The sequence below is a fragment of the Lepidochelys kempii genome, chromosome 5 (assembly GCF_965140285.1).
Source record: "Lepidochelys kempii isolate rLepKem1 chromosome 5, rLepKem1.hap1, whole genome shotgun sequence".
NCBI classification, from domain to species: Eukaryota; Metazoa; Chordata; order Testudines; family Cheloniidae; genus Lepidochelys; species Lepidochelys kempii.
In genome coordinates, this window is record NC_136384.1 from 116,826,681 (window position 1) to 116,854,014 (window position 27,334).

Consider the following 27,334-nt stretch of genomic DNA (forward strand, 5'->3'; position numbering starts at 1 on the left):
AGAATAATAGAAACAAATGAGAGATGGAAAAATCCTGCTAGATCATACAATCCATCTCCCTGCTCTTTCATGTTCTTGAGTGCTTTATCTGGTGAAGTTCTAAATGACACAAGAAAAAGAGTTTCCCCTACTCCCCCGGGATGACTATCCCACAGCCAGAGAACTCATAATGAGGACATCTTCCTGATATTGGGGCTGTATTGTGAAGTTCTTTATATCCCATATGCCACATCGTGGGACTTGGTCTCCCACTAGTGACTGGTGCACATTAGAGGTTAAAGGGTCTATTACACTTACCAGCTTGGGAGTTTTAGTCCTTTACCTCAAGCAGGACAGGCTCATACTTTTAGTTCAAAAGGTCATAGGTTCAAGCCCCCCAATAACCTATAGCAGATGATAGTGATAGGATCATAGTGATCCAGATAGTCCCTTCCCATTCTAAGTCCAGTCCCCTGCTATCGGAGACAACCTCGTCAAATAATCCCATTCGTAAACTTATCAAGATCCACTTTAAATGCATTATGTTGTTCGTCACACTTTTCTTAGCCTTCATTTAGAGTTTTGACTAAGGACTTCAGGACTCAATGTGAGTAGACTACAATTTTTCTTTGCTTGGTTACATTTCATTACCCCCTGGAAGAAAGCAAACAGTTATGATGGAAGTGTAAACTTTCTTCAGTTTTCTCAGTAAGTTTTACAAGTCCATGGAATTATTTATTTAGGATTGGTTATTTTGGCTATGTATGATACACACTGTGACATAAGCCCTAAGAACAAAACAAAATGAAACAAAAAATGACATTCAGGACAGTTCTCATGAGAAACAAAGCTCTTTGTCATTAGCATTAGCAATATTTTGAAACAAGCTTTCAGACAAACCCAAGTTGCCATCTGCTTCATAGATCATAACAACAGGGCTGTTTCATTTTCCATCCGTAATTATGACCATATAAATTTAAAATAAAATACAACACAACTGTTTTTCTGCTTTACCTCATCACCTTTTAAAAATCACATTTAAAAAGTTAAATCACATTTTAAAAAAATCACAAGTTTAAAAAACTAAATCAAATATAACTTATTTTTGCACACACAAACATATACATATGAACTACAGATGTTTGCAGATGGATTTCAGTATGTGTGACAATATTATAATATTTATATGCTATGGCAACCCCACCCTAAACAATGAAAGACTTGTTATCATATACTTGCATATAAGACAGTTTTAGATTGTAAATTCTTTTGGAGCAGGGGCAGTCATTTACTACATTTGTATAGTGCCTAGCACAGTGGGTGCCCCATCTTGCTGGCCGCTATTAACTACCACAATATAAATGTATTTGTTATTAAATAATAATTTGCTTTCCGAAATAATGCTGCATTATCCCATGTATAAACTTACCCCTCCCCAACAGTTAACTTGAAATTTTAGCTTAAAATTCTGGGTTTATACATGAGTTTATGTGGCAGCTGATTTGCTATTACTGCACATAGCAATGTACAGCTTGTTAGTTTGGGTCTGTTGTGTTTATTTATTTATTGCAAATCTGAATATTCATCTCCTGCTCAGCCAGCAATGGTAACTATTAAAGCAATCTGAACAGAAGGTATGCCAATGAAGTGAAAAATAAATAAAACATACATTCTGCATGTTTTTCATGCTAGCTCTCTTAGTATAGAAAACAAAGGGCCAGATTCCAATATCAGCTTTACCAATGTAAACCAGGAAGGCCACCATTATAATGATTGGAGTTACTCGTGATTTACACCAGCCTAATTGAGATAAGTCTGGCTTCAGTTCTTTTGCTCTAACACCTTTGCTCATTGGATACAGACATTTTGCCACCAGTTAGAATAAAATGTCAATTAGCAAGTTACAAGATGAAAATCTGCTCATCTGTTGTCTTCTATTTTGCAGATTAGGGACAAAGTTTTCCTTAAAAATAAAATAAAATGGAACATTTTCTTGACTATTCCAGTGCTTTTCTCATTCTGTTCATGCTATAAATAAAGATTTCTATTTCAGGCTGACATTCTATCAAAGCACCTGCTTCTAGTAAAAGGGGAAAAAATCAGAATCATTCAACCTATGGATTGCTGTCGGCATGTGATTATCTCAGTAGCAAGAAGAACTGTGCAAAACTTGGCTGGTTTCATTGGCAGGGAAAGTTAATTCAAACCTAGTTCTTGGGCGAGGTTCACACATCATAAGATTCTACTTGGAGCTCTAGGTCCCAAATACTCAATGAAACTCCTCCAAATCTGTAGTTGGGGTCAAAGTCATGTGAAGGGTGCATGTGTGAAGAGCTAGAAGAAAGACAAATGGTTGCAACCGACTGAGATTTTTATAACTGCTTAAAGGATTTGGATGCACAAGTCCTATTACATTTAATGGGAGCTGGGCATCCAAATTGCTTATATGGCTTTGAAAAATCTCACCCATTCTCCTCAGTGACTCTCCAGCAACCAGCCCAATGATCGGTTGATCTATCACATAGTTTGTTATTCCCCATGGCGGTTATTTAACTTTTAACCCAGCACCAGCAACAATTCATCTTCTCTTAACTATTGGATGAAATAAATGGCTTTTCAGTTATTTCTTTCTTAAGTCTATCTCACCACAGGCTCTCGCAGAGCAGGGGAGGACTATCCTTGAATCTTGGGGATACAGGCCATGGGATCCAGTGTTTGGCCAGATGCTGCATTACAGCAAAACAGCTGTGTGTAGTGCACTAAACTTCTTGCTACTGCCCAGGTGCTGGTTTTAGGAGATAAAGAATTAAGACCCAGAGGGAAGGATTGGAGCTGGTGACCTTTACCCACCTCACTCACTCCTCAGCTGAGCTGGTAAGAAGAGAGAGGAGGCAGCAGGAAGAGGAAGTGGAGAAGAGCCACAATTGCCACCCCATAGGCTGGAAAGACATCACAAAAGAAAGGGAGTGATACCATGGAAGGATTGGAGTAAAGAAAGAGGAAATAATTACCATTAGCAGAAAGATGGAACAAGTGGATTCACCACAGTGAGGGTTACGGGAGGAAGAGGCATGCCTTGAAGATTCCAGAGTGGAGTGCAGGACTACTGGCCTCCTCCCAATCACAATGGAAGGGGTGCTGGCAAACATGAATTCCTCAAGATGACAACAACAGATGGGGAAGCCAAGGGTAGCTGGAGGTACCCTTTTGTGAGACCTGGTGGTTGGGTTTGGAGGAGCATCCACATGTTAGACTGCTTCACTGAAACAAGCCCAAAATCTGCAGCAAATGATGGCTAAGCTCACTATGGGGGAACATATATTTGTACATAAATTGTGTGTGTTGGCATTTTCCCCAGTTAATAAGTGTTATCTGTCTTTTCAGAATATGAGCTCTTCAGGACAGAGAACACGTATATATCAGTGTATAGAGTGCCTAGCACAGCTGGTGGCTATCCTTACTAGGGCTTCTGGGTGCTCCTGTTTTATCAATAATGTGCAATAATAATGATGAGTGTTTAGAGTGTCTCCCATAACTGGATTTCTATGTAATTTCACAATGTTGAGGGTGTGATTTCATATCTTTCTGCATGGTGATGTTATCACTTGCAGATCCATGTCATGATGCAATATATGGGAAAGAAAATGTATATTTTGGGTCATGTAATAGAGGGAAATCTTTAGAGACAGCCTCAAATGCCCCCACACCTAACACACCATATTGCACCACCACCCCTCTAACAGCTCCTAATTGCCTGCCTTATTTCAATAATGGTTTCTGAAAAGATTGCCAGCTATTGACATCTGCAAGCAGAATATAGAACAAGGATAGTCTGTTCAGGAAGGCTGAGCTATCTGGATGGGAGGAAACTCGGTGAGTCCAGCTGAGTTGATGGGTGGGAGAATGTTGGCAGTGGATGTTGCCTGGCCGAAGAGTAAGGCCAGAACAAAAAATGTATTGTAGGGTGTCATAGAGCTCTCAGGGGACCAGGTAGTCTAGCGGGTAGCACACCCATATAGCCTCTCAGCAGGAAGGCCTTTCAGTCCAGTTCCTCACCAAAGGATAGGTTTAGCTTCACCTTCAGTTTGTAGCATCCTTGACCTCTTTGTATCAGAGGGGGAGTGAGACTGGAATGTGCTTATGCTCCCAGGCAGCAGGGGCAGTTGGCAGGGGAGCCTGGGCCCTCTCACCCCACTGGGCTGCGACCCAGGGCCCTGTGACAGTCAGCAGTCTCCAGCACCCTGGAGTGCCCTCAGAGTTGTCCTCCCTGGGGCACTTCCTACCATCTCTCTCTCCTCACAGCTCCAAGTCCCATATCGATAACAAAAGAACAGTCAACTAAACCTTCAGCCCTAACCGAGCTCAGCATACAGCCCTCTTCCACACAGGGATACTTCTGAGGCACCCTTGTCCAGAAGACCTCAAAGTAAGTCTGTCTTCTTCCCCTTCTGAGCTGAGTTGCTCCCTTTTAAGCTTTCGCTCCAGCTGGAGTATGCTCTGCAGGTCTGCAGAGGTGAGGCTACCTGTCCTTTAACTGCTTCGGGCCCAATGTGGGGTTTGTACACCGTATCACACAGGGTAGCTGAAAGTCTAGACATGTCAGTGTACTTGGGTGCTGGTTGCTCTTCATCCTGACCCTAGTGTCATGCTGTTCTAATATCACCTGGTGACTATTTCCTTTTGATATTGCTCCACATTCCTTTTTAATGCAGTTCTGGGGAGTCACAGTATTCATGCACACTGTAGATTACAAGGCAGGAGCACAATGTGACCTTCGCTTGTCAAAGCAGGGGGATTAGTTCGTTTGGGAGATGCAGTCTGGGTCTTACAGATTTTAGAAGTGGGGTGAGTGATGAGCCTCCTTTCTTCAGTCCCTCTGATGCATTCGCCCCCTGGGACTTCTGCTGCTCTCAACTCTTCCAACTTCTTCCTTTCAAAACCCATGGACTGCATGGCTGCAGCTCACAGTTCTGGTGCTTTAATCACCATGGGATGCCACTTGCATTTGTACGTCTGTAAGTCCTTACAACCAACTCTTTCGAGGTAGACAAAAGACAAGTAAAAGCTAGGGCTAAGGGTTCAATTTGTGCTCACTTTCATTCACTGGCAGGCCCCAGTCATGCATGGGGATACACTAGGGTAGACCCTGAGCAGCAGCAGCAGTCCCAATAAACTCAGTTTAATTCCTCTGAAACTAAACTGGCCTGCAGTCAAGGAAGCTGCTTTCACTCTCTGCTTTCAAAGGAAGGTGAGCAACTGGTCCAAATTTACATAGATTGGACGTGCATAAGGGGCAGAATAAATACTCCTCTGGTCACTGCTCCCATATGTTTGCAAACAGAGCAGCGAAGTGCTTACCTAGAGTCAGAACCTGCATTCTTTGCTCACTCAGTGAAGTCAAGGGCAGATGCCCAAGAAGTATAGGATCAGGTTTATGGGAAGCCAAAAAACAAAACGGGGATAAAATGATTGGTGCCCTATTCTGCCATCTTTACTCATGTTAAGTGGTATCTTACTCTTTGCAAAGTCCCAGTGAAATAAATGGGGCTGTCTAAAGGAGTAGTGTACTACCGAATGCACAGGAAATAGAATCAGGCCATGAGCAAACAGCGGTGTTCAGACAACAAAGCCCAGAACGTACTACCATCCTCTATCTCTTGCTGTGTGTAGTCCTATGGACTAAGTCTCGGCAAGGCCTGCATAGTTATGGATTTTACTACCCACATCATTTTTCATTTAAGTTGCCAGTTCCAGTACCAATCAGATATCCTAACAGCACAATAACTATTTCATTACTTCTGAGATACTGTTTCCAGGTGGGGTGGGGAAGAAGAGGGAAAGGGAAGGGTTCAGCAATGGGGTAGTAGTTAAACTTGAAAATACAATACATTCTAGATTAGTTTCTATGAATACAGCTCTTCCTGATTTTCCCATCACTTTCTTTTTCCTTTTTTTGTGTAATTTAAAATAAACAAACAAACAAAAAAGCCATCCACTTGGATATGTACCAACCACCTAAACCAGAATTCAGCAGCACTTTTGCTCAAAACTTTGATTTTATTGTCAGAGTTAAATCAGGTCATCATCACTACAGGGGAAATGGATTGCTAATGGATAAATGATAATTACAAGGGAAAGGCAAATGGAAATGTCTCCAATTGATAATTCAGCCATTTTTTCCCCCTCATTTATTTATTTATTTTACTATCCATATAAACGTACAATAGCGTTTCAGTGGCTCTGCTGTTTGATCAGCAAAAACAATCTCTCTGTTGTCACGTGTTTATTCAGGAATCACTTCATTTCATTAAAATTCCATAGAATTTCAAAGGACAAAAGGATTATTCCCCACCATATAAATCCCCAGTAATCTAATGTGGTGCATAAAAAAAGGGAACACCCCCTTTGTCCTCAACTACATGAAATGTAGCAATGATTTAAATGGAGATCAACCACTCAAAACAACAGGTTGAGATTTTCAATGCAGTCTAGGTCCTGATCCTGCATTCTGAATCAGGGATCTGCCTGGACAGACTGTAGCCTAGGGGAGTTAAACACCCCTCCTTATTTATAGCAACAGAAGAACTGTGTCTAAATCCCATAGCTCTGCTGTGAAAATCTCAGCAAAGAACATGGGTAACTTTTTCAAAAGTGGCTAAGTCCCAATCAGAGTCAGTCAATCTGATTCATGCTCTGAAGTGTCCATGTCAAATTTTCAAAATGAGACTTAGGCTCCCAAGTCACATAGGCACTTTTGAACAGTTTACCCTAGGTTGATTTTATGCTCATTCTAGTTAAACACATTGATTATTATTCTTACTCAAAGTTGTTCCAAATAATTTATAAATCATACATAATTGCCAACCAAACATTTAAATAAATTAATCTATGGCTCATATTTATCAGGACATTACAAGGTGGTTAAACACTACCCCCTCCCACCAAGAGTTGGAAAATACTAGTACTCTGAAATATCTTTTTGATACCAACAGTACAATGAGTTGACATTACAGTTCCAAGCCCTTTTTGCATGATCTTTAGAGGAATAAAACAAACACATATATAAAGATAACCAGTGTTCCTCTTGCCTTTTCCCCTCCACATAAACAAACAAATGAAAAAAACCCAACAGATTGCCACCTCATGCTCTGGGCCATTGTCCCTAAAAAAACCAAGACAATACAATTATTAAAATGGCAGATTGAAGTAATCTGTTAATGGAAATTAGCTTTTGTGTTTATATGTTATTTATTAATAGATGGGATGAGATTGACAGTGGCTAGAAGTTCATTATAATTGGCAGTACTTTGGCCTTTTGGAGGCTATCATGTTTTAAACATTTCTTTAGGAGCATGATCCTCTTATTATGCATGGATACCTCTGGTTTATTGGCATTGGAGAAGAGTTCATTCCTATCAACAGAGCTTTTATACATTTTAATTCACTCCCGCAAATATTAAGGTGACCATATGTTCCTAGGAGTACACAGAATGCATTACCTTCTTTCCTTTCCCCCCAGTACACATTAACATTTTAAGAATGGCTTGGAAATTAAAACCAAGGGGTGACAAAAACAGATCTCTTTTTTCAAAGTATAATTTATCTCATTTATAGGTCTGTTACGCCTAGTAGGTGGTGCTCTCCTGGGTGAGAACCAGGGCTTTGTTACAGTAAACTGGTCCAGTGTGATATCACAGATATAAAAAATATTCCATTCTGTATCAAAACTAGGCACATGCCTTTTATTTATATGAAGAGAAGATCAACAGAGCAGGACATTTGTGCCCTAAGCTATGTCTCTCTGGTCTTCTACATGAGAACAAAAGTATCTTGTGTTGTCTCATCAGTAACTACAGAGGTCTAATTTTAGGTTTGACTGTAGTTAAGGGGAGGAGTGACATCACACTTGGGTCAGTCTCGGTGGATATCTCAAAGCACAGCCTCTCATTCATATTGCTTTAAAATGTACACAGTATATATGTATATTAAAAAAAGATAAGATCAATTTCTTTGTGGTGTTGAACCAACTATAAGGTATGATGCAAGGCTTTAACAAATGAGATCTATAGATACAAATTTCACTGTAGAGTATGTTTTAGACAAATGTGTCTTTTTTAATATGTAAATCCTACACTGTAGGGTTTTTTCCCTTTCTTTTTCTTTTTTGTAGTGCTAGAAAATGTTGAACAACTGTCCATGAACATGAGCCAACCGTTCATTACTGAGATCCCCAGAATGCCAATATTTGCAATGCAAACAATTAGTACCATTTACCAACTATTTGAAAGGCCCTGACACACATGCCTCAAGGTTAGGAGGCTCTACTTTACAACTCCAAATAGTCTTTCCATTTCCACATAACCATTTGACACAGTGACAGCTGCATTAAGCTGCCTCCGCCTAGCAATTCCACATGCCAGGCTTGTTTAACTGGTTATAATGCCACAGAAAAACCACTGCTAGCAGTATACCATCAAATCATTTTCATATTGAACCTCCGTGGTCCAGCAACCTCCCCTTCAACTACAGCACCGTTGTTTTTGCGGGGGACATACTCAAGGTCAATGCTGGTTTTGTGCTTGCCTTTCCCTCGGCTCCACACAAAAAGAAGTAGGAAACAAAATAAAACAACTCCAAGGAATGTGAAACAGCCCATGGCTGTGGACACCAGTATTGTCTTAAGGTCCAGAGAGAAGGTGTTCACACTGGTTCCATTGGAACTGGTGTCATTGGAGTCTGTCATATACATAGGGGTCCTATTGGCGTAAAGGAAACGGTCCGAAGTGAATCCTTTTACCGTAAGGGAGGCTGAGTATGTGTCATTCCCAGCTGCGTTACTTGCAATACAAATGTAGAGTCCAGTGTCTTGATCTTGAGCAAATCGGATCTCCAGCATGCCATCTCCCAGCACCGTGGCTCTTCCATTTGATTTAGTTGTGATCAGCCTCCGTCGTGGCGTCACCCAGGAGATGGTGGGTTGAGGGTCCCCATCGGCATTGCACATCAGCTGCACTGTCTGTCCTTCCTCCACTACCAGGTACTGCAGTTTCTTGTCTCGTATCTTGGGCTTCTTGCAGGTGAAATAAAAGGAAAGGGCGGTGCTGTGAAAGTCTTGGAACAGCTTCTCTCTGACGCTGTCTGGGCCGGCACACATAGGCTGCTGACTACCAAACTGTAAGATAGGCTGCCTTTGTAATAGCCAAAGGAGGCGGCAATCACAAGCCAGGGGGTTATTGTTAATGCAGAGGATCTCAAGAGTTTGGGGGGAATGGAATACATTCTCTTCTAGCGTTTCTAACAGGTTTTGGGACACATTAAGTACACGCAAGAACCGGAGCCCTTGGAAAGCATGTGGTTCAATGGTACGTAACTGGGCCCCCACCATGTGCAATTCCTGCAGACGCACTAAGTCTGCAAACATGCCTGCCTCAATGGTGCTTATGGGGTTGAAGGAGAGGTTTAGGTGTGTCAGGTAAACCAGGTGTTTAAGAGCAGAATAAGGTATTGCAGACAGGTTGGTGTTGGTGACTGAGAGAGAAGTGAGGTTGAGACCATACAGGCTATTGGCAGGCATCATGTCCAGTAAAGGCCAATAGTTGATCTCCAGGTCTTTTAGGCGAAACAATCTCTTAAAGGCATACACAGGCAAAAGGTTAATGTTGAGATGTCTCAGATGCAGACTGATGAGGTTGTGAAGGTGGGAAAGGGCTTCTGTTGGTACAGCTGTTAGGTTGCATTTCTCCAGGGTGAGCTGCTCCAGGCTAAGCAGTCCACTGAAGGCCCTGTGGGATATATAAACCAAATCATTGTCCCCAACCTCAAGGGACTTTAGGTTATGCAGATCCTGAAACATGTAGTCCAGCAAAATGACAATCTTGTTTTCACTTATATCAAGCTTGGTTAAGTTTGACAACCCTGTGAATACCCCTAGCGGGACTAGCTTTAGACGGTTTCCTTTCAGTCTCAGAGAGCGCAAGTTGAAAAGATTGTTAAAGGCTCCAGGCTCTACATTGGCAACAATATTGTCACTGAGGTCTATCTCCTCGAGCAGCGGGTAGGATGTGAATTCCTCAGGGTTGACGCTCTTCAGCCGGTTCTTGCTTAGATCCAGGATTTTGGTCTCGATGGGGATACCCTCAGGGATGGAGATCAGGCGCCTCCTGTGACAGCTGACAGACTTGTTCTGCGCTGAGCACTCACAGCGGGCTGGGCAGCCTATGGTGGACCCCATGAAAACGAGCAGCACAGCCAGACCTAGGAATGGCTGCCAGCATGATATGGCCGTGTGAAGCATGACTCCACCGATGTTGTTTACTCCTCGGTCACGAGCCTGGCAGAAGAGTGAAGAAAAGGGGGAGAAGTTAAGTTAGTAGCTAAATACTGTTTTAACCAGATTTCTGGCATCCATTTCAGAGCAGTCTCATAGATTTCCATTCAAAACCACAACAAAAGCCATAGCAAATGGAGACAAAAGGAAAACATATTTCCATTACAAGTCAAGGGACATGTCTAAGAATCCGTTCATTTGGCATTCTGCCCCCAGATTTCAGATACATCATGCAGCAGTTTTTCCTACTGGATGCAGTGACGGGGATATTTTTTTCCCATTTGAGTCTCTGCATGACGGTGCTGCTGCTAAATCAGACACTCTATGCTAACAGGTCTAGCAATAAAGTGAATCACGCTTACAAAATGTATGCAGCACTGGGACTCAATGATGTGATATTAAAACTTTTGTCTTTCCTGTTTCAATATTTTAACTGTGAACCTTAAGTTGCATTCACTTCATTTGTATAGAAAAGAGAGTTTCCTAGCAAGAGAAGAATTCCTATTAGCATTTATTGTACACATTATAGTGATATACAGATTGATACACACTCTCTATATATATGGATGATGGAACTGGTGCATATATATATATATATATACACACACACACACACACCTATATGGAACTGGTGCACGATAGACAAATAATAGAACTGGTGAATCTCTGATTAGCACTTCAATTAAGAACAAATCAATTCTTGCTGAAACGTTGCTTTAGCTTCACAAAGAGGTTTTATTAATTTCTCGGCCCCATTGAGATGACAGCTATTGCAAAGGGCATTGTTTACAAAGTACCTTTTTCATTCTTAAATATGTAAGTTAATTGTGATGGGGAGAGAGGAGCAGCAGCAAAAAAAAAAATAAAAAAAGAAAGAATTGTTTTGTTTTTAATAAAACACATTCAAGATAGGGACAATAGATTGCTTGGCAGCCATAGTGTCTATTAGATTTATTTACTCCCACCTGCAGATTAAAATTGAGGGTAGCTTAACAAAGGATGCCTTCTATTACATTTAATTACTATCCCGTGAAGCTGTATTTTAAAGGGGCAGCTACCAAAAAGGTGGGTCCTTCTATCAGGTGGCTACTCAACAGAGCATCTCTATGACTTGATTCCATACAAAAAATAAGAAAACAGGTGTTCTTAATTCTCATGACAGTGAATGACTAATAACAGTTTCCAGAGCTAGGCACACTGCAAGCAGGGACAGTGCAAGCTTCCTCTCATAACTCTGTGAGTGCACCTTAGTTTTGACCTACATGGCCTCCCTATTCCACTCCAGTGCTTCTCCTAGTCAGAGAGTGATAATGTACAGCAAATTGTGTGGTGGTTTTGTGATGTTGCCTGGGGACTAGGATGAAGACCATACTTTGTTACACTACCTATAAAAGTACATTTCAACCTTGTCCTGGAAGGACAAACTGCTGAGATTCATTTAGTTTCCCCCTTCAGTAGAAGTCTTGTGAGTAAAGATTACTGGTTATGTCCAACTGTGACAAAGGTTTTCCAAGATAAACTTCACTTCATTATGAACTAAGTTAAGACTGAAAATCTATTGGCCTCTGTGATTTGGGTCTTTCCACAGAATTCTGATCAAAGGAGCTTTCAGTCACTCTGATCATTACATTTTTAACTCCGTCTGTGTGGTTAGCACTTTCGTACAGACACTTCTGGTGTGCAGGGAATTCATTTTCCATCTTATTCACCTATGTAGGAAGCATAAAGTAAATAGGTTCAGTGGAAGACAAGAACCCCCGGAGTGCTTATGTCAGTTGGCAAAAGTATGAAATGTTTCTCTGCAGACATCCATGCTACCTGGTAACTAAAACTTCTAAGAAGCATAGAAGCTGCTGTTGAGGAGAATAAAAAGTGATAAAAGGATTTCTCCACCATGTCTGAATCAAGAAAGGGAAGTGGTGTTTGTAATCACTTTTGTGTATGTGCATGCATGTGCATTGGAAAATTTGTGTGCATTAATTCATGTGTGTTTGAGATTCAGAGCTGAGGTTTAAGATGGTGTAAATTATATGTTAGGAAGTAGTAGGGGAGTCTAAAGGAGTAAAATTGATTTGATTCACATGCCAACAGCCCAGAAGAAAATGTGAATAAAAGCTGAAAGGATAGAATAGAGGGGACACTTTAAAATTCTATCTGCCCAGGCTGTTCAACCCCATTCATCACACCTTTTCCCTCCTGTTAGTTATTTTTGTGGAGACTCCCTTCCCTTCCAGCTCCTGTGTGTGCGCAAATGACACCATTTTAGGCCTAGCCTTCATTAGGAAAAAAAAGTGTGCTCTGACCTCACGTAATCTAACACATGGATAACTAGCAGGAGGAAAATCCTCAGGAAGATGAGGCAGTTTGTAGTTTTCACATGTGTTAGTGGGTTCCACTAGGCTCCCCCTTAGTGTTTACCTCAACCTGTTAACATGTGAAGGCACTACAGTTTCTCGTCTTCACTAAGATTTTATCTCGCATTGGGTACTATGTGTTAGTCAAGAGGAGGTAAGAACACACTCTTTTCCTTAGCATAAATGCACACTTAAAGTTTGACTTGATTAGGATTTAAAGGCGTGTTTTCAGAATATGCTAGCTAACATCCCTAGCAGGTTTGTCCCTAGGGTTCCATTTGAGCAGCTAGCACGTTAGAAGTGTACACTGCCTTGCCTACATTAGACAGTGTGTTAAATAATAATAATTTGTGGTCAGTCTATCTGTTAACACCAACAGTTCTTTCTCTCTTCTCTTTGGGCTCTGATATTATGTCCATTGCTGTAGGGTCTGGGTTTCTGCTCACCATTCTAGTGAAACATGAAAAGGTTATAGAATCATAGAAATGAAGGCCTTGTATGGATCTAGAGAAGTAATCAGGCCCAGCCTCGTACACTGAGGCAGAACCAAATAAACTTAGACCATAATCTGGTTGTTATAATCTAATAAAGAGAAACACGAAACAAACAAACAGTGTGAACCACAGGAAAGAGAAACAGAAGGTTGTTTTTTGTAATTACTAGTAGGCATTGCATGAATGAATCATACGGGCAGCCTTGAATGCATTAAAGCAATGGTTACAGAAATTTCAGTTTCTCATCCAATCACCCCACATCCACTGAAGTTTTCTTTGACTGTATGAATTAATATTATGCATTCAATAAGTTCTCTTCCACAAAATGACTCTTCTGCAGGTGACTATACATTTAATGGTGGCTCATTTCTCTTTACACTTCTGTGATGTTTGTTTTATTAGCTGACAAAGGACTCAGCTTTCAGATATAGTTACCTAACAGGGCATCAACATCCCAGAGCGGAATACTGAAATTGGCACTTATTTGTCTGCCTGAGTGCCAATTTAAGCATCCAAATGCCAGATCTGGATCAGCCATATTTGAATTTTGGTCTCCCATGTTTTTAGTGTTTTTTTGTTTTTATTACAGAATGACACATTTCAGGATATTATTCCTTACTGAAGAGTAAAAATTAACAAACTTCCCCTTCTTTCATTTCTCGCTCTCTGACTGTGCCTTTTAAATCCATTGTTAAGAATCAGGTTACCTTTGGCCCATATCCTGTTTCAACATATGACCTTACCCAGGGTTCAGATGACTGATTAACAATTAACAAAGCTTGTTTTAAGTCATTAGTTAATAGTTCTGTTTGATCTCACCCAAAACACTTGAGACCTCTTTTAGTTGGTATTTATTCCAGACCTTTGAAATGCAAATCACTTGTTCAAAATCCTGCAGCTTTGACTCTCAGTTCTGACTACATGTAAGTGTTTGACCAGAGTGAGTATACCTGTATTTCTTAAGTCTTTAGCGTGAAAATCAACCCAGTGCAGAAATCTTGCACAAAATCCTATGTACCACTTAACAAACTGTGTAAGATTGTTTGGGATTTGCACAGACCCTCTATACTGCAGTGAATTTCACCTTTAAATAGGAATAATTTATCTAGCCTTGATGCCTAATAGCTATTGTGCTGCTGCTCGTACTCCTCTTTGATCTGGCTATTCCTTGTCCAGTCTGACTCTACATCATTACACAGTGTCAGCATGTACCCAGAGCCAGTAAAAGACTAAAGACCAAATTCAGCCAGTGGCTAAGCATGCTTGTATTCAAAGCCATAAGTACTTGGTAGTGTTGAACCCACAGCCAAACAGGAAAATCAGGGATAACCGTGTTATAGGCAGAGCTGGCAGTGTGGCCTATAGGTAAGGTCACTAACGCTTGCTGTTGTAAGTCCCTGTTTTCAGTTGTTTCTATGTTTGATAAACTAACCATCTGGGATGACATTTTCTGTGCTGGGTGTCTGTCTCAGGCGGAATATTTTTGGATTGTTTCAACTAAAATAGATCAGCCATTTCTGAGAAGAAGATCAGGGGGAAATACATTGTTTTGCCCCGTTAAAAAGATTCTATTTTGCAGGGAAGCAGTAGCACCTCGATTCCTTGGAGAGGGGACTTGAAATTAGGCAGGGGTGTGTGTTACTGTAATGTCAAGGTCTGCCTTTTGCCATCCCCATAAGGACCTGCCCAAATTATAAGCTTCCAAAACATCTTAGTTAGCACATTCGCAGTAGAAAATTGTTGGAGTTTGACAGCTAAATTCTCTGAAGAGTCTAGCTGAACTGAGCATGCTCCATCTCTGGACTGCAGGTGTGAAGCCAGATTTTCCCTGCAATTTGTCCTCCCAGCTGTGGGACAACTGAGCACTGATGCTGACAGCAAGGGGACTGAGAGGGGAGTAGAGGTGTAGGGATTGGGGTGGAGGAGAAGGTAAGAGCGGATTGCAGGAGCCAGAGTGGGGATAATAGAGGGAGAGTGCGGACAGGAGCAGGTGGCAGGAGTGGACAAGAGCAGAGGTGGTGGGGGGTAGGAGCAGATGGGTAATTATGTAATTAAAGACTGTATCATAATGCATACATCTAAGAGGGTTGACATAAGATTGCACAGTTCTAATTCTGGCATTTCCTAACTTTGGAATGCTTGACTTTACAACCTCAACATTCTTTTAATGTAGGGTTTTTTGAATGTAATGTCTTACATAGTGCACTGGGAAAGGAAGACCTATCTTTGCTTCCTGCTCTCTCAGGCCCTGAATCAGGAAAACACTTAAGCAAGTGCTTAATTTTGGCATGTACTGAAATCTCATTATCTGGATGACTTCAGCATGTGCTTGAATACTGTCCTGAACAGGGATGCTTTCTTGAATCAGAGTTTCACTGAAGTAAGAGCAGTGGCACATGGGTACCTTTGGGTCATCATTTTTATTTCCCTCTCCCCCATCTTCCTCCATTACTCTTCTTCATTTCTGTAGGGAGTTTATCATCTTCTCCTTTCCTGGCTTCACGTACATCAGAGCTTTATAATCAATGATGCTTAAACTAAGGAAGTGGACTGTTATTTCCCATTAGAGCACTTGCTGTCTATGTAGTAATCAATATACAATCCAATAATTAATACACAAGAAGTAGCCATATGTGCTTCTATAGCATCTTTCGTCCAAGATATCAGGACATTTTACAAACAACGTATTAAGCCTTACAACATCCTACTGAAGTAGGTGAGTAGCTGTAAGAATACTGCACAAAACATTTCTCTAGCAATTCATTCAAATTTGGAAGAAAGCTTTGATTCAATTATGTTCACAATCCGATGTTCATTCTCCACAAACATTTCAGCACAAAAAGTCTGTTAGGCTGAATACCCACAAAAAGCCCAATTTCTAATGTTAAAATGATTAGTGCTGTAGTAGCAACATAATTTGAAGATTTGAATAAGGTAGTCACTTTATGGATTATTTAGGGAGGGTAGTTCATGCACAAGGGAAGCAAAGAAGAAAATGCAGAGAGAGTTTGTCGGAGAAGTGGACAAATGGGCTTTTAAGCTTGGCGTGCTTGGTAAATTGGAGGGGGACAGGAAGCAACAGAATAAGAGACAGGATTAGAAGTAGAGAGGGGGGCAGAGTCATAAAAGGGCCTCAAAAGTGAAGTAAGATTCAAAGTTTGCTCTGTGCTGATTAATTCTCTGAGTCATCCAATAAAGGGACAGAGACAATACCAAGCAATCTACCTATTTAACAGACAATGCAAGTTGCAACTATTCCCAGAAATTGTTTGCAGGCAAAGAATTATGGGCTGAAGAAATACTGAATATCCAGTGTATGTGAGAATTTCACAATCTGTTCACAGACAATTCAGAAACAGATAAAAAAAGTGAAATTCATCCAAATTATTCACTTGGCTATGTGCCAGTTCAGGGCAACTCCACCTGTATTCTCCCTCTGTGGTTCATCAAGGATACCCACTCTAGACTCCCAGCTCCTCACTGTCACCTCTCTTGGAGAGAGACCCACGTCTCTCTTTCTCCTGACCAGGGTTTATCCAGATTGCACAGTTTCCCTGCCTACTCTGTGCTATTCACAGCAAGCTAGACTGCCTAAACAGGCCAGCGTCTGTGCATTGCTTTCTCTTCAGAGGCTATAAACAGCATACTGGCCTGCAGTTATATGTTACGACACAGCTCTTTATAGGCAAGGTGAAAGCATTGCAGAGAAAACATTAAAAACAATAAAAGAATCTATGCACATGTTAAAAAGCTTACCAGAGGTCACCCCAGCTCCAGTCTCAGGCTCTGGTAGGTGTCAGACCTTCTAAACCCACAACTGGGTTTTCCCCGTGGCTACAAGTTCATAACTGTCTCAGAATAAGAACCAGAACCACCATGACTAGTTCAGTCTTTCCTTTTATACAGCATGGGGTTTTGATCGTAGGCTCATGTAACAGGTGATCAGCAAACAATGGCCCACTCTTCAGGGCATAGCTTCAAAAGACTGGGTTTTTGCATAACCAGAGATGGGGTTCCCGGCCAATGGGAGCTGGCACTTGTGGCGGGAGCAGCGGAGCTCCTGCCCTGGCCCCTGCCTCCGCTGCCTAGAAGCTGCAGAGATATGGAGCTGGGTAGAAATACCCTGCCAGCCCCGCCAACCTCCCCTCCCAATACGAGGGGGGGGTCCCAGGCCACATCCCCAGCACCCGCGGTGCCCCTGGACTGCCCCTCCCCCAGAGCCCCCCGCCCAAGTTTTAGTCAGGGCAGGTATTTTTAGTAAAAGTCATGGACAGGTCATGGGCCCGTGAATTTTTGTTTACGGCCCAAAAAGAAAAGGAATACTTGTGGCACCTTAGAGACTAACCAATTTATTTGAGCATAAGCTTTCGTGAGCTACAGCTCACTTCATCGATGAAGTGAGCTGTAGCTCACGAAAGCTTATGCTCACATAAATTGGTTAGTCTCTAAGGTGCCACAAGTACTCCTTTTCTTTTTGCGAATACAGACTAACACGGCTATTACTCTGAAACCTGTTTACGGCCCGTGACCTGTCCATGACTGTGACTAAAACGTAGCCTTACTTATAACAGGAGACTAAGCATTGTGCAAAAGTAAAGTCTACCAAAGACTGGAACATTGATAACGATGCTTATAAGTTTTTAACATTATTTATTTCAGATTATTTATTTTGTTGAAAAACTTTATTGAAGAGGTGTCCTCATCTTGACTTGAACACCACCAGGCTTGATCATAAGACCATTTGCAGCTGTCCCATGTTTCAATTAAAATTAAAATTACACACAACAGCTAAGAGTCCTTTCATTTTTCTTTCAGTATATATGTATCAGTTATTACTACTTTAGGAAGCACAGCTGGAATCACCAGGATTGTGTGAGAGTTATATATTATGTTCTCTCATAGCTGCACTAATTAACCCCATTTGAAGAAATTACCTCAAAAACCAGACCAGTAGGAGGGCTGAGCACTCTGCTTAAAATAAGGGAAGGTTGGCTTTCTGTCATCAGATCTATGTAGAAAATAAAAATAAAAAGTGAAAAATTATTCTCTTCCTCCATGAAAGAGGTGGTCCCTCTTCCCGGACATATTAGGTACAGGAAAACTTGCATTAACGCATACAATAAACAGAGGATTATATTCTCCAGAGAATTTGAATTTTGATATTTGGCATCATCTTAGGGAAGTTGGGTGGAACTCTAGGCAAGGTACTCTTGGTACCTGAGTTGTTGAAGAGGGCTGCTGCAATCTGCATCAGCTGCAGATTTTTCAGAGCTACTGCTTTTGAGGTTAATTGAATCACACTGTAATATTCCAGTTGGGCAGTGACAAATGTGTGTATGATAGAGTCTAGGTCATCAGCAGAAAGCAAGGGATGCAGATTCCTTTGTGAATGACGGAATATGTTTCTTCCATGTGAAGCTGTACGAGGGACCTGGATCTGTGAGGAGTCAAGAAACCTTGTGGACATATGGTTTTGACTGGTAGAGACAGCACTGTTTTGACAACCTTGTCAAAGTGTTTTCCTCTGCCAACCACCATAACCTCCATCTTGCTGGTGTTTAACACCAATCAGCTCTTCCTTATCTAGACACTGGGATAACTGGGTGACAGTAATGTAGCTGTCAGTTGTGAACAACACAGTGATATGCCATTGGCATACCATTGGCAACCGAGAACACTTTTCTCAGCAGCTGTGTGTAAATATTGAATAGGCCAGGGAAAACACTATGATACTCCACAGGGGATAGGTCTGGTGGTAGACATCTAAGTGTTCATCACTACCCTGTGGGCCCTCGAGGAAAGATTCTATTTCCATGCCCTGGATCCCTGTCATCTTCTTCTTCAGGTAGGATAGCTGTATCCTATGACCAATCATCAAATGCAGAGAGGTCTAAATGTATAAGTATGGATGTTTGCCCTTTAACTTGGGAAAACAAGAGACTGACCATTTGCATCCCTAATGCTGTTTCTATTCCAAATGCCAGCTGGAGGGTCTGGTCTAAGGAGAATCTAGGCAATTGGCTGTCAACAGATGTGTTTGCATGAGTGAGTTAATGTTTTCAGAAACTTTTAACCCAAATATGCCTGTAGGAAAATACATGCACATTAGGAGGGTTTCACTACTCTACCGGGGTGCATGTGTGGATTGGGACCATGTGTACTATAAGGTTTATAACCATCGCAGCTTGCAAACTGCTAAAAAACAAAATCTAAATCCTAGTATGGAGGGCAATTTTAATTCAGGGCACTGGAAGTTTTGGCAAATTAAAAATTACCTATAGTGCTAAGGAAAGAATTTTAACAGTAATGAAAGCATCTCAGTATTGAACATTGAAATGGGAGTGAGAAGGTGAATACACCTAGTGAAACTGGTAACACATGCATATGGACAATTGAATTACATGGAGAATAAAAGAAAAAAACAACAAACAATCCCATCAGTTGTGTGGGCCTTTCCCCCTCTCCCCCCACCTGGATAAGTATGTTAGCAGCTGTTCTGTTTGTAACTTGTGTTGAAATCCTGTCAGTCAAGGCAAAGAATAAACTCACCAGGGGCTCTCTGTCTTTGAACTGTCACATGCAGAGCCTACTGAGTGTGGCAAAGGAGAAAGCTGTCGAGTGTCTGTTGGGTGCTGTTTCCATACTGCTGGAGGAATTAGAGGGTATGGGAAATACGACATTAGATCTGTTTGCTGTTCAAAATACTAAGGACTAGGGTGACCAGATGTCCCGTTTTTAAAGGGACAGTCCTGTTTTTTGGAGACTTTTTCTTATATAGGCGCCTATTACCCCTCACCCACGGTCCCATTTTTGCACAGTTGCTATCTGGTAACCCTACTAAGGACCAGTACAATATAGTACATTTCTTAGTCCTTTTCAGAGTTCCCAAAAGTTCTCTGGCCCAAGAATTCTGGGCCACATTCTCTGTTAGCATAACTCCATTAAACCCAACAGTGTTAGGACAGCAGAGAATTGTGGCCTATATGATGGGGATGGCAGAGTGGGGGGAAAGAATACTTTAGCTCATCAGTCACCACCTAATAGGTTTTGCAGAAAGAGATCAGGTAATCCAAACACAATTAAAGCCACTTAATGGCTCAGATGGGAAACAAAGCCATCACTGAGGTGGCTGCGGAAAACTGGTACCCCTTGCATCTTAAAGAAAAAAAAAGAGCTCACCATAGTATATACACACAGCAGACTGAAAATGTTGGCTGCCTTGCAGATTCCTTATTAGCTAAAGGGGTTCCTAAAATATATTTAGATTCAAAACCAGCCTGCAGAAGGGCCAAGGCAGAAATACATAAATTACAACTGACATTTTGTCTGGTGCCCTAGACAAATTCTGTTAAATTTTACATTGATGTAACTCCAGGGACTTCAACAGTTATTCAAGTACTGGTATAAATAACGGAATTTGGCCCATGCTGTACAGTTTTTATATACATCTTTCATAGTGGCGGGTACAGATATATGCCCACCAGTAAGGAGGATTTTTGGAGAACATGCACTTTTTTTGTTCAGTGACATCAGACCTAGCACACCAAGGTACTCTTTGCAGAAGGCAGTCAGTCTGCTCTTTGAATTAATGTATGTTTTCTAAATGACATTTAATCATTAACAAAGGATAAAGGATACATTCACTGTGTCCTAGGCATGCTCATTATTCTAGTTATTGACATCAAAGCGGTGATTAAAGAGCCATTCCTTGATTGTGTTTGTCTGTCTTACTGTGCTAGCCTTCACTATGTATGGATTTTTGGTGTAGTTTTAAAAGGTCAAGTGAGAACTTCATTTTTTAAAATTTTTTATTTTATTGGATGAGGGTATTCTGGGTCTCTGGATATTGCAGCCGCTTGTTAGATAAATATGTACAGGAGTCCTTTTGCAGCGGGTTCTCTGTTCCAAGATCACTTATGCGCACCTGCATGCTGTCACTAAAGTCAATAGATCCTATGGGTGTTCAACTCCTGATAATGAGGATGCTCTTGTAGCATACTGTAGATGCTGTAACTACTGCACATCCTAACTCCACTAACATCCATTTTGATCTCATCCCTATAACCCACTGACTCCTTGGAAGCCTAGAACAGACCTCTAACAAAATGGAGGATATCATTTTAAGCCTTGACAAGTCAACCCATTTCATCTCAACCAAAGCGCTACATTTGAGTCCCTGGAACAGATTCTCAGCTAGTGTAAACGGGCATAGCTTCATTGACTGTGTGTTTGGGGAGAAGGGGTGGAATAGAGCTGGCTGGAAAATAGAAGGGGTTCTCGCTGTGGAAAATTTCAATGTTTTGCTGAAAAGCTGAAAAAGTCAAAGTTTTCCACAGAAAGGAGGAACTTTCTGTGAATATTATTATAGTTGAAAACCCCATTTTCTGTCAAAAAAGAGTTATAAGGGAAAATTTTCAATCAGCACTCTCTCTTTCTCCCTCTCTCTCTCACACACACACACAGAACTCTTGAAAAGAAAAGGCAAACTTTGTTTATATGATTTGTGTTAACCCTATCCCAGAATCACCACATGCATCCACGCCCTAAATAAAATTAAAGCTAATATGTGCTTCTGTATTGGTGGATTGCATTCATATGGCCTAGTTAAAAAAACCCCAAAAGGACAATATTTGATTCTGCATGGTTATTTCCATCCATAATGATGTCTCAATTATATTCCCAATTAAAAACTCATTAATATCAAAGACAGTTGTGAAAAACACTACAAACTCAGATGACAATATCTCATTCGGGATCCTACAAGTTAAGGTGGCACCAGCACTAGTAACTGGAACTCACTTGTCATTCAGAAACTGGGAGCAAGCAGCTGCATGACAATAAATATTATAATGCTCTATTGACATAACTATAGCTGGAGAATCTCTGTCATAATTCAGCCTTTCCATTAGCTCCTGAATCTGAAATCCCATGTAGGACAAACAATTACCATGTGACAAATTGGAGATATGCACTACTAGTAAAGACCCAAACTTTACTCTGAGGGAAGAAGGAGAATCGGAGCAAAGCAACAACTGGCAGTGAGTAAGGACTGAATTCATCGATGCCAGGGCCAGAAGGGACCAGTGTGATCATCTAATCTGACCTCCTGTGGAACATAGGCCATAGGACTTCCCCAAAAATAATTCCTAATTTCTTTTAGGAAAACATCCAATATTGATTTAAAAGTTGGCAGGGATAGAGAATCCATCATGACCCTTGGTAAATTGCTCCAATGGTTAATTAATCTCACTGTTAAAAAATTACACCTTTTCTCCAGTCTGAATTTGTCTAGCTTTATAGTCTTCAGATCATGCTACAACTTTTTCCATGGGATTCAAACGTTGCTGAGCTCCCCAACAACCATAGATTTCACTGGAAATGGGAAGTCTTTTTACACCAAAGAGGAGGATTTAAAAAAATAGGAAAAAAATTCTGTTGAAGCTGCACTCCAGGGCTCCGCCGGTAACAACGCCCCATGATGCACCCTACTTCCTAAGAACTGCAGACCCGGGCCATTCCTGAGCAGATAACAAATTGTGTGGTGACTAAGGCAAACTAGGAGCATGATGAGAGCATCCCACCCATTTCACCTGTGTCTTAAGGGAGAATTTAAGTCCATGTGTGAGAAGGTGAAGGGCGTCTTCTTGAAGCTAGAGGACCTCCTAGTTGCTGACAGCATTTCCTCCCCACAACTTTTGAATTCTGAAATATGCAATGTGATTTTCTCCAAAGCCATTTTTAGTAAAATATAATTCATCTAGCTTGGAAAATTCACCAAGATCTTAGGTCTTATTATCTATCCCCAATGACCAATATAGTGATCACAGGAACCAATTGTTGTTTATTTCTGTATATGAGGATGATGATAATTACTTGGTAATTGAAATTTCCTTTTCAGGCAGTGTCCCAACTTGGTCTAATTATGATTTTGCTCTCAGTCATTGAAGGGTAGTAAGGCCTACTACAGTAAATCTGGCATGGGGATTCCAAATGAAAACTCATTTTTCAAAGATATACTTCACATGTCTTTTGAGGAATGATAAACTAGGAAAAGAATTAACTGGCTAGCTGTAATTTCATTCAATGTGTACAATATATGGTACATGGGACCGGTCTTTGCAATACATTTGATAACAAGCAAAATTCCAGCATTCAAACATTGTATCAGAGTAGCAGCTGCCTTAGTCTGTATCCGCAAAAAGAACAGGAGTACTTGTGGCACCTTAGAGACCAACAAATTTATATGAGCATAAACTTTCATGGGCTTCTGTGTTTCTATGCATCTGATGAAGTGGGCTGTAGCCCACAAAAGCTTATGCTCAAATAAATTTTTTAGTCTCTAAGGTGTCACAAGTATTCCTCTTCTTTTTGAAAACATTGTATGTTACATTCGACACTAGTCGACAGGAACTTCACTAAGCAGAAGCATTAACTTTATTGGAATTATTATTCCTTAGCTTCCTGTAGGATGTGAAATTGCTAGACTGGCACCTGCTCATGGCTCAAGGGCAGGTAAATGAAGTGATGATTTAAGAGAGACATAAAAAACACCAAAGAGGAGAAATTTACTCTTCCCTTTAATGCAAAAGCAGAATTGGTACCAATGCCCCTTTTTACACAATATAATGAAGCAGTCAATCAGGATTGTGTATCTGAAAAATTCATTCTATTTTTCCAAATAGACAGTATAGTATTCATCACCTCTGACCTAAACTCATGTTCTATGTTAATGGGAAACCATAAACCTCTGGGCAACATTTCAAAAATCCCCCATGCCCAAGGTGCTCACAAAAGCCCCTGTACAGAGTCATGAATCATGGTTGATGTATTGTAGCTTACAAAACAAGATCATTCAAAACCATTATACTTGGTCTGTTTCTCACACTTGCAGCTCAGCTTCTTTGTGTGTATAAAGAATTTAAAAGAATGTATATTCAAAAAGAACAACTGTGCTGTTCCTCCCCACATCTGTTCTTTCTTAGGGGGCCAGATTTTCATTTGGCACCTTTTAGACAACTTATAGCCCCCCAGCAAATCCTCCACAAAACAATAATCCCTAGTATTTTGTGTGACAGATATAGAATACCAGTCCTTCCTCTTCCAGCACCAGGTTTTCACCCCCGAGGAAAGCCTTCTGGTGTTTCTCTTTTTGATATCACTTTGGTGCAAGCATATGAAAAATGTGCAGTAAAGCAGCTCCGAGGAAATTTTGCCAGCATTTGAAATGAAAGCCGAGTAGAAAAAAAATGAAGAGTTTTCTGCTCATTACTGAAGCAGCTGGTATGGGAATAAGGAGAGTCAGAAACAGACACCTGAAGGGCTATCAAAATACCCAATCTTACTAATTATTCTACTTTAGTAAGGAAAGAGTCCAGGTGCTGTGCAATAGTTAGCAGACTTGCACATTTTTTTGGAAAGGAAAAGGAACAAAGAGCTTCTCTTTCTGTCATTCAACCCTGCCCCCTTCCCCTCTAAAGGTGGGGAGGGGGAGTAATCTGCTGCTCAAAGGAAATCTTGCCAAAGTCAAACCAGGCTGCTGGAATATTACTTACACTCTTCCAATTGACTAGTTCACTTCTCCAGGAGATCCAGAACTGTGAGGAGAGCTGCATTTTTCTACAGTACTGTCTTTATCTCTCTCTACTCTGCAGAAAATGATTTGTTGCTTTCCTACTTTCCTGGGGTTACCATGACTCCCTGGCTAAAAGCGTCAATAGGTAAAGGAGCATAAGTTACAAAGAATAATTTTGTAGGGAGACCCATGAACTCTACTCTCTGAATAAAAGTTCCATACCAAAAAAAAAAAAAAAAGAGGCAGGCTGGGGTGGAGAGAGTTTAAAGAGTAGTTTGACTGCAGGCGGCTAATATTTTCATACTTTGTTGGTGAAATATCAAAAGCCATCATCCCTACTGTTCCTGTGTCACACTGAAGTTTGAGTTTATTGCTATCCAATATATAATTGTCAGACATTTTCAACCCAGTACAATACCTTATGGAAAACAATTGGCGCCAGAATGTGGGAAGAATGTTTGCGAGTTTCTTCCTCGCCAGCCCCCATGAATATAACTGATCAAAATATAAATAAGCACTATGAAAGCAGGCCACATTGCCACCCTGCCTCTAAGAAAGCAGACATCAAAGCAGGTCCAACCCCTTCCACATGCTTGGCTTTACTGCCAACTCACAAAACAACAAAACCACATGCCTCAGCCCAAGGCATTGCTAGGGCTTTCCCCTGCCGGAATGGTCTCTACCACCAGTTCCCTTTGCCTCTGAGATAACCCACTCTTTCTTATGCTCTTATTGGACATGCCTGAGCAAACCTACTAATTCAGCAGAAGCACCTCTCTCCATGCAGGGTTCAAGAACCTGTCAGAGGAGGTGGACTTAACAGAAAATCTTTGCATCGAAATGCCTGGAATCTATCGCCTTGTTACACAGTATGATTGTATGTTAGCGATGCAGCACACTGCATGTCCCAGATTTCAGGCTTCTGTGGGAAAGGTGAACATATTCTACTGTCATGGGGTCCACTCACTGCTAGGGCATCTCCTCCTGGTTGCTCTGGATATTAGCTCTTTCCAGGTCCTTCTGCCACTTTGCAAGTACCTCTCTCTCTGAGACTTCATGGCTTAGCCCTCCAACCAGGTCATTATAGTCCTCCCCTTCCAGGGTAACAAAGTCTTCCTGTACAAATGGTCTCAAGCAGTCTTCTCATTCACTGCTCAGATGGTGCCCCTTCTCCAGTGGCTGGTATGGCAAACAGGGCTGCCCTCTACTCTAGCTTCCAGCTCAGGGACCCTTTAATCAGCAGCCAAGGTCTGCACTTGCTGTCCTTTTTCCTAAGCCTTTTCCTACACTCTCTTCCCTAAATTTCCTTCCTTCCCTCTCTCACCTCCAGAGAATGGCAGCAGGCTCCTTCACTGCAATCCCTTCCTGCCTTATACTAGCCCCGCCAGCCTGTTTCTTCTCAGCTGAGCTCCATCATCCTTCAGGCTGCCTAATTCTGCTCAGCTGGGGCCTATCTGGTTGACTTGCCCCTTCTCAGCCTCACTAACCCCTTCTAGGCTAGTGTGGGGGTGAACACCCCACCACACTACTCCTCTGCTAGCATGTCAGTCTTTTACTTCCCTGGCTTTTACATTGCTGTTCTCTGAAAACAAGCCTGAAGACGAGGTGGCAATGAGTCCGCTCAGTTGCAGGTCCCATTCACATGGAGCCCCAAGAACCAGCCTCTGCCCCAAACACATGCATGTTGGACCCTCTGTTTCAAAGAATAGGCTTGGAGACTAGGATGCTTTGACTGAAAAACAGGGATGTGCAGTTCACTTCTGTTCTCAGAAGGAATTCATTGCCAACAATAAGGACTCTTAAGTTCTCATCCCTTTCAGGATGAATCTCCTGAAGCTTTGATGTTGCTTTGATGCAATAGCCTGAATGAGAGCCACTTGATACTGTGCTCGAGTCTATGTGGGCCTATTTTCAGGTGAAAAGTCTTGCTCCTAAATGTAATTTTTGAGGTCTGCAGTAAGCACTGAGGCCCACTGCTGTGTTTTGTTTTTCAGTATAAAATGTCTGCTCTTCTTCCCAAACAGTGAGAGTATCTTCCAGAATTTTTTCTCCCCTTTCCAGTCTACAAACAAACAAAAAGCCTTTTCCATTTCCATGGTGTGAGGATGGCAACACAGCCTGACTTGGCAAGGCATTTAATACAGGTGACTAATCCCTCTGAACTCAATGAGAAGACTCACATACTTAAAGTTAGGCATGTGCTTTAAGTAGCTTGCTGAATAGGTGACTTGGTCCCTTTTGAGGGTTTATCTATCTTTGGTGCTACTTAGAGCATTTTTGACAAAATATTTTTTCATGGGAAAATGTCGATTTGTCCAAATGGAAATATTTGATGAGAAAAAGTTGGTTCTGCTCATTGTTTTGACTTCAAAAAGTTTTAGGAAAAAAGTTTTCAAATTGTCAGAATGTTTTGATTCGACATTTTTGAAATGCTGGTTTGAAAGGACTTTTCACTTAGAAATTTAAGCTAACTGTAGTAAATAAAATAAGAAAAAAAGTTTGAAATCAAAATGAAATATTTCAATTTCCCTGATACGAAAACTTTTTGGGGGGGATTTTTGGTTTTCAAAAATCTTCAAGATATCAACTTTTCATTCCAATTTGGGTC

General features: G+C 41.2%; 1 protein-coding gene across 3 annotated transcripts in view; it reads right to left on the reverse strand.

Annotated features, from left to right (window-relative positions):
- Positions 1–692: 692 nt before the first annotated feature.
- The window catches only part of LINGO2 (leucine rich repeat and Ig domain containing 2), a 766,946-nt gene continuing 740,304 nt past the window's right edge, over positions 693–27,334 (reverse strand). For 2 of the 3 annotated variants that reach the window (XM_073345577.2, XM_073345578.2), the window contains one exon: positions 693–10,309. In XM_073345577.2, the coding sequence (XP_073201678.1) occupies positions 8,453–10,273 (1,821 nt within the window). In that variant the 5' untranslated portion in view covers positions 10,274–10,309 and the 3' untranslated portion in view covers positions 693–8,452. Of the gene's footprint in view, positions 10,310–18,088; positions 18,163–19,703; positions 19,786–27,334 lie in introns of those variants that run through there. The other variant, XM_073345576.2, reaches the window with a different exon arrangement.